The sequence below is a fragment of the Ctenocephalides felis genome, unplaced genomic scaffold, assembly GCF_003426905.1.
Source record: "Ctenocephalides felis isolate EL2017-DRISC unplaced genomic scaffold, ASM342690v1 CF-g0.4_SCAFFOLD_01604, whole genome shotgun sequence".
NCBI lineage: Eukaryota > Metazoa > Arthropoda > Insecta > Siphonaptera > Pulicidae > Ctenocephalides > Ctenocephalides felis.
The window spans coordinates 23,332,344-23,350,103 of record NW_020537758.1 but is presented as its reverse complement, the minus strand read 5'-3'; the positions used below and the strand labels follow the sequence as shown (position 1 = coordinate 23,350,103).

The window sequence follows — 17,760 nt, the reverse complement described above, 5'->3', positions numbered from 1 at the left end:
CATATCAAGTGTGGTTAGATTTCATAAAAATACCCAAATTTTTTTATAAAAAGTAGCAGAAACAATAAATACTTCACGCAATATTTAAATGACTTGTTACTTGTTTTATTTACATGCCAGCTTGTTATTTGCTGCTAACAATTTTATGCCAAATCTAAAAATGCATTGCTGAATAATTTAATATTTCCATGGATAAGTTTTTAATTATTACAATCAAATTCTGCTGACAATAGTTTTTTTAATTATAAGTTCAATTAAATATAAATTTATGCTAACTAAACTTATCCAGTAATTACTATTATATAATACTGAAACAAATATAGTAGAAGTAAAATAAACGTGCAGATATAAAATAATATTAATTACTTGATAAGTTCAGTTATAATGTAATTTTTGATTATAACTTCTGATATGGAATGCGAAAATTTAAATGATAAATTGTAAAAAGGTCTGATTTAAAAGTATTTATAGAGCTATAAAAACAAATTAGAACATCAAATTATTGATTATAAATGCATCGTGAATTATAATACAACTATTAGAGAAGTTCGCCTAAATGAAAAAAGTATCGTCGTGGACGAGTCGGTTTGAAATTGGAAAATTATGAAACGTGATAACTGGGGTGTCCCGGGGTGTCCCAGACCTTGATCGAAACTGGATAGTAGTATTAGCCTTAACTGTCCTGAAAAAAATTGGAAAAAAAATCTCACGTTGTTGGAAATTGTGAGCTTTTAAGTGCAACTGAGAGCTTTCGTAAAATTAGTACCATTTTTTGTTGATTGTGGTTAATTTTTACTAATTCTGTTCATTTAAACTTTGGAACTCTTTCAGTTCCAGAATCACAATCAAAGTAGCTTGTTGAACTATCAATTTCAAATTTTTCAAATCGGTCTAGTTAAGACCCCCCTTTCAGTAATGTGTAATTTAGTCAGTATTGTAAAATGGTAAAATACTCAACTATTTAATTATTGGAATACTTCGAGTGAAAAAATGAAAACCTAAAAATGCCTTAATTCTAGAAAACTTGGTAAAGAAATGTTATTCGCGATTACGGTTTTAAAGTTTTAAAAAAATAAATAAAAATCAACCCCAATAACCAAACAGTGGTCATAAGTTCATCAAAGCTTTAGGTTGAATCTAAAAGCTTATAGTTTCCAAACGAGGTGTTATTTTTTTCTAAATATTTCTATCTCAGTTAACCCCAATTTACGGGCCAAAAGCGACACTAAGGTCGGCCGCACGCAGTGGCATAAACAACTTTGCTCGGCGTTCGAAACTGTACAAATCATAAAATTCCTGTAGTTTGTATATACACGTGCTCGGTACAATTGACTTCGCAAGACGTTTGATAAATAATTACATTGATTCTTAAATAAAACTAAAAATGGATTATTACAAATATATAAATTTATACATATAATTATAAATTTATATATTTGTGCAAAAATTATGTCAGTACCACTGTCAGTACTACTGGTAGCAAAGTCATTACTGCTATGTAATTCATCACTATTTTTTTCTTGAAGACATTATAATGTGTATTTTTTTAAAACTTCTTACAGACGATGTATGTATATGTTTCACCAAGTTTCGGAAATGTTTTATTTATGTTTCGTCCGGTAGAGTTACTACGACTCTAAGTGTCCTATTCGCTTTTGGGCCGATAACCTTGCAACGACTCTGAGGCGTAATATTTGTGTTTGGGCCGATAATCTTTGGACGCCTCTGAGGCGTCTTCGTACGCGAAGAGATTAAGGACAATACTATCACCCGGTTTCAGCTTGACGCTAAGGTCTGGGTCATCCTGCATATAAATTTTAAGTACATATTTGTACTGCTAGCTTTGCCTTTGGCCATCAATATAAGAGTTTTAAATAGTTAAATATTAACCGAGTAAAAAATGATGAAAATAAAATCAGTTCAAATTCTAGAGCGATTTAAAATATCATTTGAAATAGTTCGCTGGCTCGTTTCAAGCCGACCCTATTGTTTCGTTGAATTTGCCGCTAGTTTGCGAATACTGAAGCGCTGCGTGTGTGCTTCAGGATTGCTGCGCGTCGTGCTGTTGCTGTTCCCGCGACTGCTGCTGCCTGATGCTGGACCGATGCTTCCACTACGACCACAGGCGGTCGTCTCGCAACGGCGACCCGACGCGCGAGTGCGGATGCCAGTTCGCGCTGCTACATCGAGCGGATCCAGAACATTACACGACACATCATTGAAAACTGAACATTTGCGCGGACTCGTGCCATTATTCGGAATGTTCTTACACTACATTTACGCTCACTTGGTCACGAAAAACAACGAATTATGTAAAATATTATTTTCTCTGAAATGCGCATATGCAGTGCACGTAGTAGTAAAATACTAAGAAAGGGTTCAAGAGTTACTGCTTTGATACTGATGGGCCGATTTTGCGGTAAAATAGACCAATGTTATGACAACGCTATGTTACGTTCAAGTTTTCATACAAAATTCTACTAAATACTGTCAAAAGCCATATATTTGCTGTGCGATCAGGCGTTTTACACATAAATTGCAACTTTAATCATTTGTTATAAAGCCATATCTCAAAGATCCAGTTATGTTTTTGACAGTTTTTGGTACCACATTATATGAAAACTGCTACATAACATAGCTTTGCCCTCATATTAGTCTAGTTTACGGCAGAATGGGCTCCTGAATGTTTGCGATAAAACCTCGTGTCATCAATTAAATAGCAGACACTCATTTAGGGGTGAAGCAGTTTTTCTCGTCTGCGTATGATATACACTACTTGAATATGTTTTTACACAGCAGTTTATTAATAATTTGATCATGCATTTCAAACAAATATTATTCATATTCAATATAAACGCATAACATCTGAAAAATTCGGAAAAACTATTGAGAGTATTTTCGAACTAATACTGCCGAACTCATTCACAAAGTTCTTAATATTTTGTCATTCATTATCTTACATAAAATGATTCCAGTCTGTTTGAAATGATTAATAATCTCTATTGAAATAGAAAATTGTTCACATTTTAGTTATGTTTCGGCTGAAATTATCAGCATTGTGCTCTATCAATTGAGTAATTATCTTTAATACATGTAAAACTTTGAAAAGTCGATGAAATTACATATCAGAGTCCAAATTATGTTACGTAAAATCCAATACATTCTATGTTCATACATACAATGCAAATAGGTGCGAGGAACTAATGGAAAAGACTTCGAAATGCACTTTTCTGAAAAATGACTATAGATCGCCCTTAAATGCATAAAAGCAGCAAAGAATACATAAAATACGAATAAATGCATAGCGCATGTTTTCGCAAAACGTGCGCTTAGCTTTTCTATCTCATAGTAAAATCATATAAGACTATATATCTGTTGCTAGTTTATTGATACCAGCAAAAGCATTAAAAGGTAATTGTTATGACGTTTATGTATTTTATTGACGAGCTTGATGGATCGATACATACTTTTTAGTGTATAAAAATACATCCAATTCTAGGATTGGTGTGCGCCCTGAAGCAAAACTTTGATATTAATTCGCTACTCAATTAAAACTATAACGCTCTATTTCTTTGTTTTAATTTACTTCAACAACGAATTTGATGGTATATTTGTCGAACTGTTTCGAATGTTGGGTATTATAAGTCGCACAATTGAAACTAAATATTTAAAAACACGCTACAATCACAATATGAACGCTGAACTAATTCTGCAAGGCCATCGAACTTACAATGGGAAAGCAAGCATCTAAATTATTGATGCAATTCAAAAATCTAAAGTCGATGTAAGTTTATATAAAATTACGACTACATATACTGTGACTCGTCCTGCTTTAATATAATATGATTGGCACTTTTGTATATCATACACGCTTTTACTTATGGTAGTATGTCTTTCACATGAAATGGTAGTTTTTCAACATCATTCACTTTGGGATTCACGTAGATTATTTATAATGCAACAGTCAAGGCAACTGTTATTAATATGAAGAATATTTGTGACTCTTATGTACATATTGTATGCAATATATATGTCGAAACGTTTTGGCAACTTGGAATTATAAATCAAGAGAATTAGCTACATACTCTATCCATAATTAGATAACTCAAGCTGTGATTGATGAAAAAATATGAAGCAAAATTAAAACATTGCATTTGGTATTACTGGCATTTGAAAAAAAACATCCATTTTCATTCTGTCCTATTCTGCCCGATAGGCTTCTTTTGAATCTTAAAATTTTTTATGAACCTGAATTTTTAATTGTGTTGATATATATGTTGTAAATAAGCAATTTGCAACAATAAACTTTACTAACAAACGCAAGAATTTTCTGAAGTTTTACAGACACTGATAATTTTATAGGAAACTAATTTTACTCTAAGAATTTCAAAAAGAGAACTTCAAAATATGGAGATTTATTTTCAAAATATTTTTGAGAATAAATAAATTGGGAAATAAATATTTTGTAATCGTTTTTTCTTATGTTATATTATTTTGAGCACTAATGATTTTTTTAAATTTATTTAGAGTATTGTGTCAAGAATTTGTCTAATAGTCTAATAGTGCTTGTTCATTTTCAATTCACATCTTGTTTTTGTAGCTTTTGAGAAAAATTTAAACAAAGCTTTCTGTGACAAATTTGTGAAGTTTTACAAACAATTAACAAAATGTCTAAGTACACTTCTACATGATGACAAGAAGTGCAGACACGAGATTTTGACCAATAGGTTTTATTACATGCAATTTAATTTTTTGTGTAATCATAACTTTGTTCTTGTTTATAACATTTCTGATCATCTGATTAAATTTTCACTTCCGATATATTTGTTTTGAAAGTACAAAGCTGTTCCCAATATTGCAAAAACATAAGGTCATTAAACCTTAACCTTTATGGCATTGGTGTCCATTGTTATGTCTTCAGCATGTATCCATATTTTAAATGTTCTATTTATCGATTAATATTTGCTTGCTTTTGTGACTTGTTACTTCTCAATATACATTAAGTAAGTGAATCTATATTTCAAAATAATAATTTTTCCGCAATATCAAATTGCAGCACGCCCACTGTTGCCCAAGTGAGTTGGACGATGGAGTTTCCAGTCTAAACCGTCCACGATCACGAATCAATTCAGCGATATTTATATCATCTGAGGGACCAGGTTTTGAGACCATCGAATTCATGAGAAGACACGGATCACAATCGCGGTTGTGCCGAAAGGCGCGATCGGCGGACAACATACAAACGCTTCTTCCTACTTTAAGCGTTTCAGGACCATCGCCACCTGAAGAACGGCCTAGTGAAGATAAGGAAGATGATCCTTTGGTTATTACCATCATCGATCAACAATAGAATGGATGACCAATATAGCACAACTAGGAACTGATGCGAAGCATAACAATATACAATGCAATTATAATACTTTTTCCTTTGGGATCATATCTCACTGACGACCAAGTTGTTTACAGGAATAAGAATGTTATTAATGAGAATTACATATCGAACTAATACCAACAAGCGGCAATGCAAAGACCATTAGAACATAAATAACTAGACTTTTCTAAATGAAAAGTTGACCAAAATCTACAGAACCATAAATACTGGCAATATTTATGAACTGTTGAAGATTTTGTTCACCTGAGATTCCTTATTTGTTAAAGCTACAACTAAATTAAATCTCTGAATTATAACATCAATTATTTGTTCTAATGCAAAATGAAATAATTTTGGAAGATGCTATTCGTCTTGGTCAGACAAGATCACACTGGTTAACCAAATTTGCCTATTCGCCCACCATTATTTTGAAAAAACTATAAGTTTTCATCTCGTTCGATATGACAATTATTCAAACCGGCCTTTTATTCGAAATGAATAGTATCACCACACAAAGATAAAATTCATTCCGAACATTCAAAATTTAAAAAATATACAAGGTATAATATATGAAAAACTATAAAATTTGACCAATCTACTCATATTTTTAACTTCTATTACGAAGATGGACCAATGAATTAAAGCTTTAATATTTTATTATATTTACAATTGCCTAAATGGATAGTTTGTGAGTATGAACATTTTAAAGAAAATTAGTCAATTGTTCGGAAACTACCGGTTATTCTATTTAATTAAAATTTTGTTTCATTTCTGCGACAATACTGAACAATCTTCTTATATCGACAAAGTGATAAGTTTTAAATAAACATTTTTACGAAATTCTAAGTGAAATAACACATATCAGATATGAACAGAATCCAAGTTCAATTGATAATAACAAAATAGCGAATCCATAAACTGAAGTGTCAAGTGTAGCACATTGTTCGTGATATAATTAAAGATCTGTTGCCAAACGCAAATTTAAACTTTAATGAAAATATTCATGTTCTTTCATTATTTATTTAATTTTATTCTATATTATATTAATATATCATAAATATAAGAAATAACGTTAGAAACGTCAAAATGTAAAAATACTTGAGAGCTAAGTTAATTTAAATCATTATTTATTTAGGCTAGTGAAATTATATTTTAAAGTGATATTTATCTAATATAAAAACAAAAAATCTATTTGTATAATATAAATCTTAATGTTTATAATGTAAGTGTATAGATTTTATGAACTGTAAAATAATTTTAGTTGGTAGAAATCTAATATTTCTTTAAGTAGTTTCATAACGAGTATGCAAACACGTAGTCATTAGATATATGATTTAACTGTTGTACTCAATCAGACGACGAATATTTTTAATGGATATTATTTGTCAATATTTAAATGTCGAACAATATTAAACCAAAATGTTATAAACTATTTTACGTCAGTCAATATTAGTGTGGATGCTTGAAAATGTTTTTTCAAATGCATCAAACTGAATATCAAGACATTATTGGGCATATAACTGATGTCACTTTCATATGACAGAGTTTTAATTATAAATAAATATCACCAAATTAACTTAGGTAATACAAACTGGCCCGTAAACTTAACGTTTTAGTATATCGAAATATATGAAGTGATTTGTTTGCGATGCATTAAATGAAAATTGCATGCTCGAGCCTATTTGATCTACTGGAAGAGTTCGTTTTCTATGGTGCTATTTGAAATATTTCGATATATCAACGTAAAATGAATATATTATTCTTTATATAACAATTATTTATAACTAACTACTTGACTTTCGTCTAATGTATTTAAATTTTAGTTAGGAGTATAAAAAAGTAATCGACTTCTATATTTATATCATAAGAACAGTTGCAATATATAAGAATGATTGAATTTTATTAACCTTTTTGCTACGAGTGTCGTCTATGAACGATATCTACACTACTGACGACATGCTGTGTTGGCCTGTGCTGCAAGAAATATAACTATCAATTGAAATATTGAAAATAAGAAGATTTGTATTATATTTTTCTGTTGCCAGAAGCGTAATTTTAATTTTTCAACATATTTTTATTGATAATGATAGAAATTTTTTATCGTTGTCGTTTGCTGTTCCGTACAGCAGCGAAAAACACTTTGGTAGCAAAAGGGTTGTTCAATATATAAATATGGAACGTTATCTATACTTATAATATTCATACACGAAAATAGTGATACAAATACAAAAGCAGGAATTAAATATTGATGTATATGAAATCTATCGGAAACTATTCGAAAATGTTATTTTTCAAGATATTGTAATTGACATAAAGAATAAATTAAAAAAATATGTAGATTGAATAGAAATACGAAATATGTGACTAAATCTTGCAAACGTATCGCAATTTTGGAAAATGTTAATAGATTTTCCTCTTCGATTGGTGACATAAATAGTTCTGGCCTGTAAAATAGAACAAATCTTCATTCAATGTCCTTATAAGATCACATTGTGGCATCTACTTGCACAACAAAAATAGCCAATGCTTGTTTTCATTTGCTGCTCTACTTTTTCTGTACTATATTGTACTAATATATACTCGTATATATAATACAAGGTAATGTCGGTGCTGTTAGATGAATAAAATCAATATGTAGTAAATAATTTAATTCATTGAGAAAGCCATTTATAAGCAGCGCGACAGAGCGACACAGAATATTGTATGTGTGTAAGACGACGATTCAGGTTGCTATAAACACCTCAATGCGACATCAAATATTCACGAAGATGATGATGCACGAGACCGCAAAATTAATTAACGACAGGTTATATGCTTACATTTTTATACATTGCTCTGATGAAAGTGAAATAATTACCAATTTGGTTATAAATATTCATTTAGGTTATACCGTCAAATAATTTTGATGAGCCCTTCTACTATATATAGTACGCCCACATCAGATAAACAAATCAAAATGATAGTGGGGCCAATTCTCCTATAAAATGGAAATATAATGGCAAGGCTATGTTACGTAGCTTTCTTCATATAAAATGGTACTAAAAACTAATAAAAAGCTTTGTATTTGTGTATGTAACCAAAGACATATTAGAAAGATGAACTTGTGACAAAATTGTCATTTTACATTTGTGCGTTTTGTAGGTTCGTTTTGTAGGTTCGGTTTTATGTGTGAAACGCCAGACCGCATTGCAAGTACATTGCTTTTTGATAGTTTTTACTACCAATTCATACGAAGATAGGACCGTAACATAACGTTGCCATAACATTTGAATTTTATCGGAGAAATGACTCCTAAATCTATCATACTTCTATCTTCTGCATTGTCAAATGCATTTTTCTTAATCACAAAGAAAGCAAAAATGAATTTTTGTTATGAATAAAATCTCGCATTTACCTTCATTTACATTTCCATAGTTTCTATTATTTACTTCAAAGTATCTTCAAAGTTTGAAACTATGGTAATATCTTATAATATTTTTAGCACGGCATCAAATGCTAGACAACCTGTACTATTTTTGCTGTTAATTATTATAAAAAAAATACGGTAGAGAAACATCGAAAAGATTTCAAACTTAAAGGGGTTTTCTGGTCTGAATAAGGCATGAATTTTATGCATTTTTGGAAAGGCCGTAAAAAAGCAAATAATACTTTAACTAACTTTTTTTTACAAGTTAAGTAATGTTTTAATAAGTATACAAAATAAAAATCAAAAATAGTCAAAAAGTTTAAGTTTGGAAAATGTGGATGAGGGCAGGTAACAAAAACTTTGCATATGACCACATTTATAATTATAGCCTTTCAAATAATTGAAAAAAAAAGCTATAAATCTAGCTAATTTTTTTTTACAAAATATCGACTGTTTAAAACACACGTTTTCACAACTTTTTTTTATATTATTTATTTTTTAAAACTAGTTAATATTTAAATTTGGGGATGAGCGTAGATTATACTGAATAAAAGTTTATAAATAAAACTCTGTAATAGTTTCAAGTGAGTCAGTCCAGTAGTAGTCAAGAAATTATGGGTATCGTATCGAAAAATACAGTTTCGAGAAAAACGGAAGAGCAATCTCTAAAAATCATTTAAATTTTGAAAAATCCTGTGTACTAAACACATATTTTCTGATTAAACTTTAAAAATTTCCAAAAAAAAAACAAAGTTTAGACCAGAATACCTTGTTCAATAATAATAATTTCATATGAAGGTTTTTCTCAAAATTATTGTTACATGGCCATGATAAAGTCATAACTGTATATAATTTTTCAAATCTCGACGATGAACGATTAAATGCATTTAAACCATTTTGTATTAAAAATTTTCACATGTCAAAAAGTCAAATATTATTATTTACGTAAAAACTCGACTTTTAAATATTATAAATAAATTTTCAGAAAAAGGAAACTATTTCTATTCAATGATATATATCGCATAGTTTTATGCAACTTGTAATGTCATAAATTCGTCCAATAGTCGTATAACTTAGAACTTATCTATAAACAATTTTCATATCTTGAATAATATAGAAGTATTCTTTTAAGACGTATTTACGATAATTGAATTTTCTTTAATGTAATTATTAAGGTCAATTATTCCTAATTGTAATTGAAATTATAAAAAATGTCATATTGCATTTGTTAGTTAGAAACTTAATTTAATATTTTATTCACTACTACCCATTTAACTTGGAAATATATCCACTGTAATATATATTAGTTTCATACGCAATTATTTATATCATGTAGAAGTAGAGACAATCATCAAACATAAATGAAAAATACTTTATAATAAAACTGCACCAAATTGGGACCCGATTATCATATAAAATGACGAATTGATGTAGAGTAATAAGAAATTTAATGTAAAATATTGCAAATGTATTTAAAATACATTTAACAAAAAGTTATTGAATTATTTTTTATTCTTTTGATGTTCATATGTTTGGAGAATATATTATTGAAAACGCAATTGACTTTTACAAAGGCAGAATTATGTAATTATGTAAGCAGCTGTTTCTATTGAACATTGAACATTGACAGAAATTTGTATATAAGATTTGGTTAATTGCAACAAACATCACTATTTCCTATAAATTATATTTCATTGAAAACGTAATAAATTAGATTACGGGCAGTTATTATTCAATATTTGATTATTTCAATATCAATTGTGTTATCAATCTTTAAAATCTATTTTAAAAAAATAGAGGATCATATTGAAAATAGGCATTATATTGAAAATTTTATATTAATATATACTTTGTTAGATATTTAGCGCATAAAAATAATATTTTGTTCTATAATCAATTTGTATGTTCGATTTTGGTCGAAATAAAAATGTATTATCGAGTAAATAAAATAAACAAATAAGAAGTAAATAAGAAATATTTAGTTTGATATATTTATATATTTATGGGGATACAATGCTAGGGTTCATTGCAAAAATGAAAACTTGCACTAATATTCAAAAAGTTATCACTTTATTTATTTGATTAATCATGATTAGTCAGTATATTGTCTGAGAACGATGTCGATGGAAATGTTTGAGATTTTCGAAAATCTCAATACTGTTTATCACTGCTATATGTAATCTATTAAAGTTTCGATGCAAACTGAGTCATTGTTTACGAAATAGCCTGAAATAGCCTCACACAAAGAGTTAACACTTTGAGGACGAGCGCCGCATATATGCGTCTTACGCAAATCCTGGTCGAAGAACTCATATATGCATTCGACGAAGGCAGTCGTTAGAGCCGAGGAACTCATATATGCGTCCACCTGAATACGAATGTCGATGTCAGAGGAACACAATGTTAATAAACCAAAAGGAATAATTAATAAACAAATATACATTTTATTTATCCTGTGTAAAATCTGTGTATATAAATATAATATTAGGATAATATACTATACTCGGCAATAGGGCACGGTTCACTTCGAACCATTCTCTAAAAAATTGTGGGGATCAAGCAGGCTAGTGTTTGGAAAAAAACAAATGGACTTGTCATATTTTTTATATCATTAATTTTTATAGTCAATAAATTTTATATATTTATATTCAAGTGGAGTTTATACTATCATATTCATTACTAACCCATATTGGTAACCTACGACGATTGAAATGAAGACAAAGAAAAAGTTTTATTTTTCGAGGATTTAAGAAAAATAACCTGATTCATTACTAACCCACAAAATGATCAAAAATAAAATTATATTATAAAATTAATACACAATGAAATCAAGTTTACAGCCGGTACAGTAGATTGTTTTGAAATCGGTGCCGTCCCGTAAGGGTTAATATTTTGTATAAAAATTTAAAGCATAGCGGCAACTAGGTGAGTTGTATCTGCTGAATAATTGCTAATTTCTAAAATATAATCAATGTAATGGTATCATACCTTAAAATTATCACTCACCAACACGCCAACAATTTATATCTTGATTAACAGTCAACTTTCGAAGTAAAAGGGAAACAGCGAACAATCACCATATATTGTTTAGATAGTTTGATCTTTTACACTAATTAAACACATCAGTAACTAAACTTTATTTTATAAACATTCTGGGATCCTTATCTCTAAAATGAGAAAACTCTGGCAAAAAACGTCAAAAAATATTTTTTAATTAATATTTATGCTATATGACGACATAATATACAAAAATTCCATTGATATGTTCTAAAAGATAATTTTATTTAACAATGCAATATCAACAGTTTCAGGTAAATATTTCCGACATATAACGATGGCATGTCGTATGACATTATGCAAAGCACGTGTTTAAAACAAATCACTTTTCACTTTGATAATCGACTATATTGATCATAATAAAATTTGAAACACAAAACCGATAACGAAATTTTTCGGGTGTAATATAGATCTATTTCCAAAGATCACGATCAAAATGGAATAATAACGTGCTAAGATCTTACCGGCGATGATAAGTAGACAACTCGATGGAGAGAAAAGAACTGATCCTTTACCAAAAAAAAAACAGAAGTTGGCAACGAACTAAATGAAAAAATAGCGCAAAATTTAATTATTTAACTTAACGCCTGTGAATAGTTTTTACTTATTTTATTAACTATTTATATTTGTATATCCAAGTTTTATTCGTTAAATAAATAACTTTTTACTGTTATTTACATCGATACTATTTTTTAATATTATATTTATTATTTAATAATAATTTTTTTGTCTTCTCACTTCTTTATACATCATTTTTGGTCATTATACTGTTTACTTATTATCGCACAGTTAGTTTGTTACATTACAATAAACATATACCTATTTATTATGATATTTGCTATACTGTTAAATATTAATAAAACATATTGGAAAGTAACGAGTGTTTTAAATAGTGATGATTCGAATCAACTCAAATCAAGTCTATATATGAACAAAATCATCGAAGTATTTATTTAGTAAATGTGATCAAAATTTATAATCAAAATTGTTATGGTAAATATACCAAAGTTTAACCAATATAATCGACAAAACAGAAATTGTGAACATAAATTGCAATCAAAAAGTATATTCTGAAAATTAATAAAAATTCCTGATTCGAATGATTCGAATCAGAAAAAAAAACCTGATTCGAATCAACTCAAATCAAGTATATATAAGGACAAAATCATCGATGTGTTTATTTAGTAAATGTGATCAAAATTTATAATCAAAATTGTTATGTTAAATATACCAAAGTTTAACCAATATAATTGACAAGGTAGAAATTGTAAACATAAATTACTATCAAAAAGTATATTCTGAAAATTATTAAAAATGATTTAATTTTGAGGGCGACATATTTTCAAATTAATTTACAATAATAGATTAACAAACAATTCTGCATCACTAAAGCATATAAAATTATATTTGGAATCATAGGTCGATTGTTTATTTTACTATATAATCAGTAAAGGATCGCATCTAAAGTGAAAGCTAAAAGTTAATTTCATTAATGTGAATTTGTCAATACTTACATAATCAGAAGTTAAATATGATTAACTGACTTTCTGGTGTTTCAAAAGTAATTGTTTCAAAAGAGAATTATATTGAAAGATTCCCGAAACTCGTTTCATAATCTTGAGTGGTTGAAGTCATATCGCTCGAGCCGCTTGGAGTCGAATGATTCGGTTTGAGTAATATGAAGTCGATTGGAGTCGGATGATATAGTTAGTCGATCCATTTTTTATGACTTTAATCGCTTTAAGTCATAAAAAATGGATTGGAATCGGGTGATACATTCAAGCGTATTAAAGTCGGATGGCTCGCATGATTTATTTTTTATGTTTATGTTATTTATTATTATTTTTTTTATATATTATTATAATATTGAACTAAATTAAAACATTTTTTTATATTTATGAAAAATTTCAAAGTTCATACATTTTTTATCACAGTAAATATTTCGTGGCTTGATACGAGTTGATTCGAAACAGGTCGTTAAAGGCTTGATTCGAATGATTTGAATCACTTGATTCGACTTTGCACATCACTAGTTGTAAGTAACAGTATACAATGTTATAATGTATTGATCTAACTATTTTATGTTGATCGATTTCATTTATATTCCAAAATGCCTAAATTTCAATATTATTATCATCTAAAAACCTTCTCTGATAATTTGACCTTTCAACAATATTTTAACCCTTCGTAATAAATAACTTGGATATGATATTTAAATTTATTAGCATTAATATATTTTATATACATATCACAATTAGTTCATCTATGTTCATTAGCCATTTCTATCAAAGCTGATTTATTTTTGCCAGTAATGCCGCGAACACCTTTATGCTTAAGAAATTCCTTCAACTGGGAGATAGTTAACTTGTTAGCCTATTAATATAATAATAAATTGTACTATAAATTCATCACATTAATGTTGCTTTGATATTTAACTATACAACACTTGAAACTTTAAACCCTACTATACTTTAAATTATTTTGTCAGTGAAATTACAGATATATTATACCTGCCCATCTGAAATAGCCTGTTGCAACTGAGAAATGTCATTTCCGTCGATAGATGATTTGCTAGTTGAGCTGGAAGAATCTGCATTAGTATAAGGTCGTTTTCTGCTATTCCTAGGTGGTTCATCCTTAAAATAAAATAAATTCAATAATTACAATTTTATTATGAGATTAATTGCGACTGTGACAATTTCAGATACTTATTTAATAATCAATTAACATCGACATCATGAACTGGTGCAGATATTAACCTCATGTTCATTAAAATTACTTTTACTTACATCTCCAAATGTTTGCTTGAAATCTTCAGATAAATTGTCAAGCAAACGTTTTTGAATTTCCAAGTCTGGCAGAGTACTATCTTCAATATTTCTCGGTTGTTCAAGATCTAAGGCAAGAGCTTCAATGTGTGAATACAAGGTCTGGTAAAATATAAGATTTTTCAAAATATTTCCAATTAAATATTTCCTTCAACATAATTATTCAATCACTAACTTGTAGTTTTGGATTTTCAATATTTAAAGGATCATATTTGAATTTTAATTTATTGATGATTTTGCTCATGATATCCTTCTCATAGTCAGATACATGCACTGGTCTACCTTCACCATCTAAGTTGAGGCTTCTGAAATTTTCTGACAAAAAAAAATTATCTCACATATTAATATAAATTTAATAATTACTATCATACCTGCAGAAGGTAAGTACACCAGGTGAAAACCTGGTGGTTTTAACTGCAATTCGTATTGGCCAACTTCTTCTAATTGCGGAATTAAAGCAACAAAACTAGAAGAAAAAAAATTCTATCAACTCACGCTTCTTGAGATTGATTTTGAACAATTTTTGATATTAAAATATTTAATATATTTTACCAAACACTCATATTACGTTTCGGAGTAAATGTGCAAATAGCCATTACTTTTCTTGCAGCACATCTATCTAATAAAGCTGTAAATAATTTTCCTGAACCTTCTAAAATATCATCAATTGGGTATATAAATGATGATGACTTCAAAAAATATTCTAGAGGAAGAGTAGAAATGGGTTTGAAACCTGCAAATCGAGTGCATATGAAAATATATTATCAGCTACTATGATGTATTTTATATCTCTAGTATATTGTGGTCAAAATATATGTAACGCTGTATACAGTCTATTTTACCGAAAAATTGGCCCCATAATTGTTATTTAGTATAATGCATAATTCAGTTTCATCTTGTCTATTCATACCAAGTAATTTTAAACCAGGGTCAGTTATTCTTTTTATTGCTTTAACTTCCTCAGGAAGAAATAAAATGTCAGCACCTCCAAAAGACTGTGACAGTCTAAGATTGTTTGCAGGCACTGGTTCTCCAATTACTTTTTCATTAAACTCATTGAATGTGACATGATGGTAACGTTGTACAGCAGTTACTACCTCATTAGTATCTCTTTCTAGATGTATCTTCCTTGGCTGCTGAGTAGGTCTAAATATAAAAACCATAACACAATAATTGACAAAATTTGCTAATTTTAATAGACTTTTTTTTTTTTTGAAAACATTAACAAAGATTGATTAATAAATTTGTATATTTACTGTTCATGTGTTTACCTGCATATATTATAAACACCAACAGTTAGCGCAAGATCTTCTCCCAAAAACCATTTTACTCTCACAATACACTTATGTCGATGATCTCTTTTTATAACCCTTGTGAGTAAGCGTTCTAATGTTGTTTGAGGTTCTGGCATTCTAAAGCAAAGTGGATCTAGCTGCATGGCAGTGCATATCAGTTCTTTGTAAAAATGATCACAATTGAATTCATTTGACAAAGGTATGACATCAAGATCTATTCTCAAAGTTGATAAATCAAGGGCTCTACGAATTGCCTATTAAAGATAAGAAAAAAATGATTGCAGAATTATGTAAAAGTAGTTCATACTTTATATTTGTACCTGTTGTTTCTTATGCTCATTATTAGGATGTGGATTGTCATTAACTGTAAATAAAATAATTGTAGATGTTTCGAGTTTGACTTCACTAGTTCGAAACAAGTAAGTGCATGCTTCTAAAGCATCCCCAATTGCAAAATCTAAAATGCATAATAAAATAATTGATGTATTTCATATGGAGTGGACATATTACTTAGATGAGGGGTTACATTCCAGTTTTTATGTAATTGACAAATTTCAACAATTATTTAGATTATTGTCTCAGATCAGGAACTTATCATAACTATTCAATATCATACTCATGTTGTATGACAAATTGGTATTGCATTATTGGCACATTAAGAATGACATATAATTCTAATATAAACTTAATCAGAAAATGTTCAATGCAATTATATTTACTTGATGAATTAAAATGACATACCCCTAGAAACTCCATATTCTTCTTGAAAGTTCTTCAAATCAGGACTTTCTTTAACTCCTTGAAGCCATTTTATATTTTCTGCACTGGGTTCTTGCAGAACCATGTAAACTGACGTATTTACGGGAATAGAAGCAGGGTTGAAATTATGAGATCCTATTGGCATTGGACTTTTCCGTGTTCCATATAAAACTATAGCAACCTGTCAATATAATGCATAAGTCTTGCAATAGCAGTTTCTGTTTGTGAACAATAACTCGAATAAACTCAATCTTATTTATCTTAATACGATAAATTTTATTCTAATTTTGCCATATGGAAAATTTACCATATAATTTTTAATATAAAGAACAATATCAATCATATAATCTCAGCTTACTTGGTCTCTTGGAGAGCTAATAATTCTATTCATCATAGTTGTGAGACAACAATCTATACATGTACGAAAATGTGAACTTTCACCCTCTGATTCCTCAAGCATCTTTTCAGAGATCTCAATTAGATAAATCACACCATCTCTGAGGCCCCAAGTATGCCCTATAGTATCCAATGTTTCTTCATCAGAATCAACATCATCTGGATTCCAGGTAGACATCTAACATTGAAACCAATTTAATTTATTATTATCCTGATCATGCAAATTCATTTACTAATACAACGAGAATATTTACCTTGTTCGTATCTTATAATTATTGAGAATAAAGAATATTGACACATACAATCAAATTAATCAAAAATAGTGAAGTTTGCCTCCACCCAACGGACTCAAACGTCAAATTGGTGTGGCGGTCGCATGACGGCTGACATGACACTGACAGCTTATATTGTCTAGTGTTATATCAACAGTCTGTGCTGTCTATTACTTGGGTGAACAAGTTTCTTTATCATAATAACCCTAAATCTAAATAGAATTTAAATTGAAGTGTGTTTTTTTGTGAAAATATGATTTAGGTAAGTACAAAATAATATTTTATTTATTTATTTTAACTCGTTCACGCCGGGGCCGATTTTTGCATACTTTCTTATGGGACGGCCGCACAAAGAACGATACGCCTTATCGGGCGG

General features: G+C 29.2%; 2 protein-coding genes across 2 annotated transcripts in view; one reads left to right on the top strand and one right to left on the bottom strand.

The window, feature by feature from the left end:
• The window catches only part of LOC113373529, a 30,018-nt gene extending 24,643 nt beyond the window's left edge, over positions 1-5,375 (top strand). Inside the window, exons 6-7 of the mRNA XM_026613820.1 lie at positions 1,959-1,969; positions 5,057-5,375. Of these exons, the coding sequence (XP_026469605.1) occupies positions 1,959-1,969; positions 5,057-5,350 (305 nt within the window). The 3' untranslated portion in view covers positions 5,351-5,375. The remainder of the gene's footprint in view (positions 1-1,958; positions 1,970-5,056) is intronic.
• An 8,718-nt stretch (positions 5,376-14,093) lies between these two features.
• Positions 14,094-17,502, bottom strand: LOC113373528 (X-ray repair cross-complementing protein 6). The gene is made up of 12 exons (XM_026613819.1): positions 17,367-17,502; positions 17,075-17,290; positions 16,699-16,897; positions 16,278-16,414; positions 15,934-16,211; positions 15,573-15,808; positions 15,215-15,395; positions 15,034-15,128; positions 14,838-14,977; positions 14,624-14,764; positions 14,345-14,470; positions 14,094-14,207 (listed from the first exon to the last, which is right to left on the bottom strand). The coding sequence occupies exons 2-12, from the start codon at positions 17,288-17,290 to the stop codon at positions 14,094-14,096; spliced, it is 1,863 nt and encodes a 620-aa protein (XP_026469604.1). The 5' UTR covers positions 17,367-17,502.
• Between the last annotated feature and the right edge of the window lie 258 nt (positions 17,503-17,760).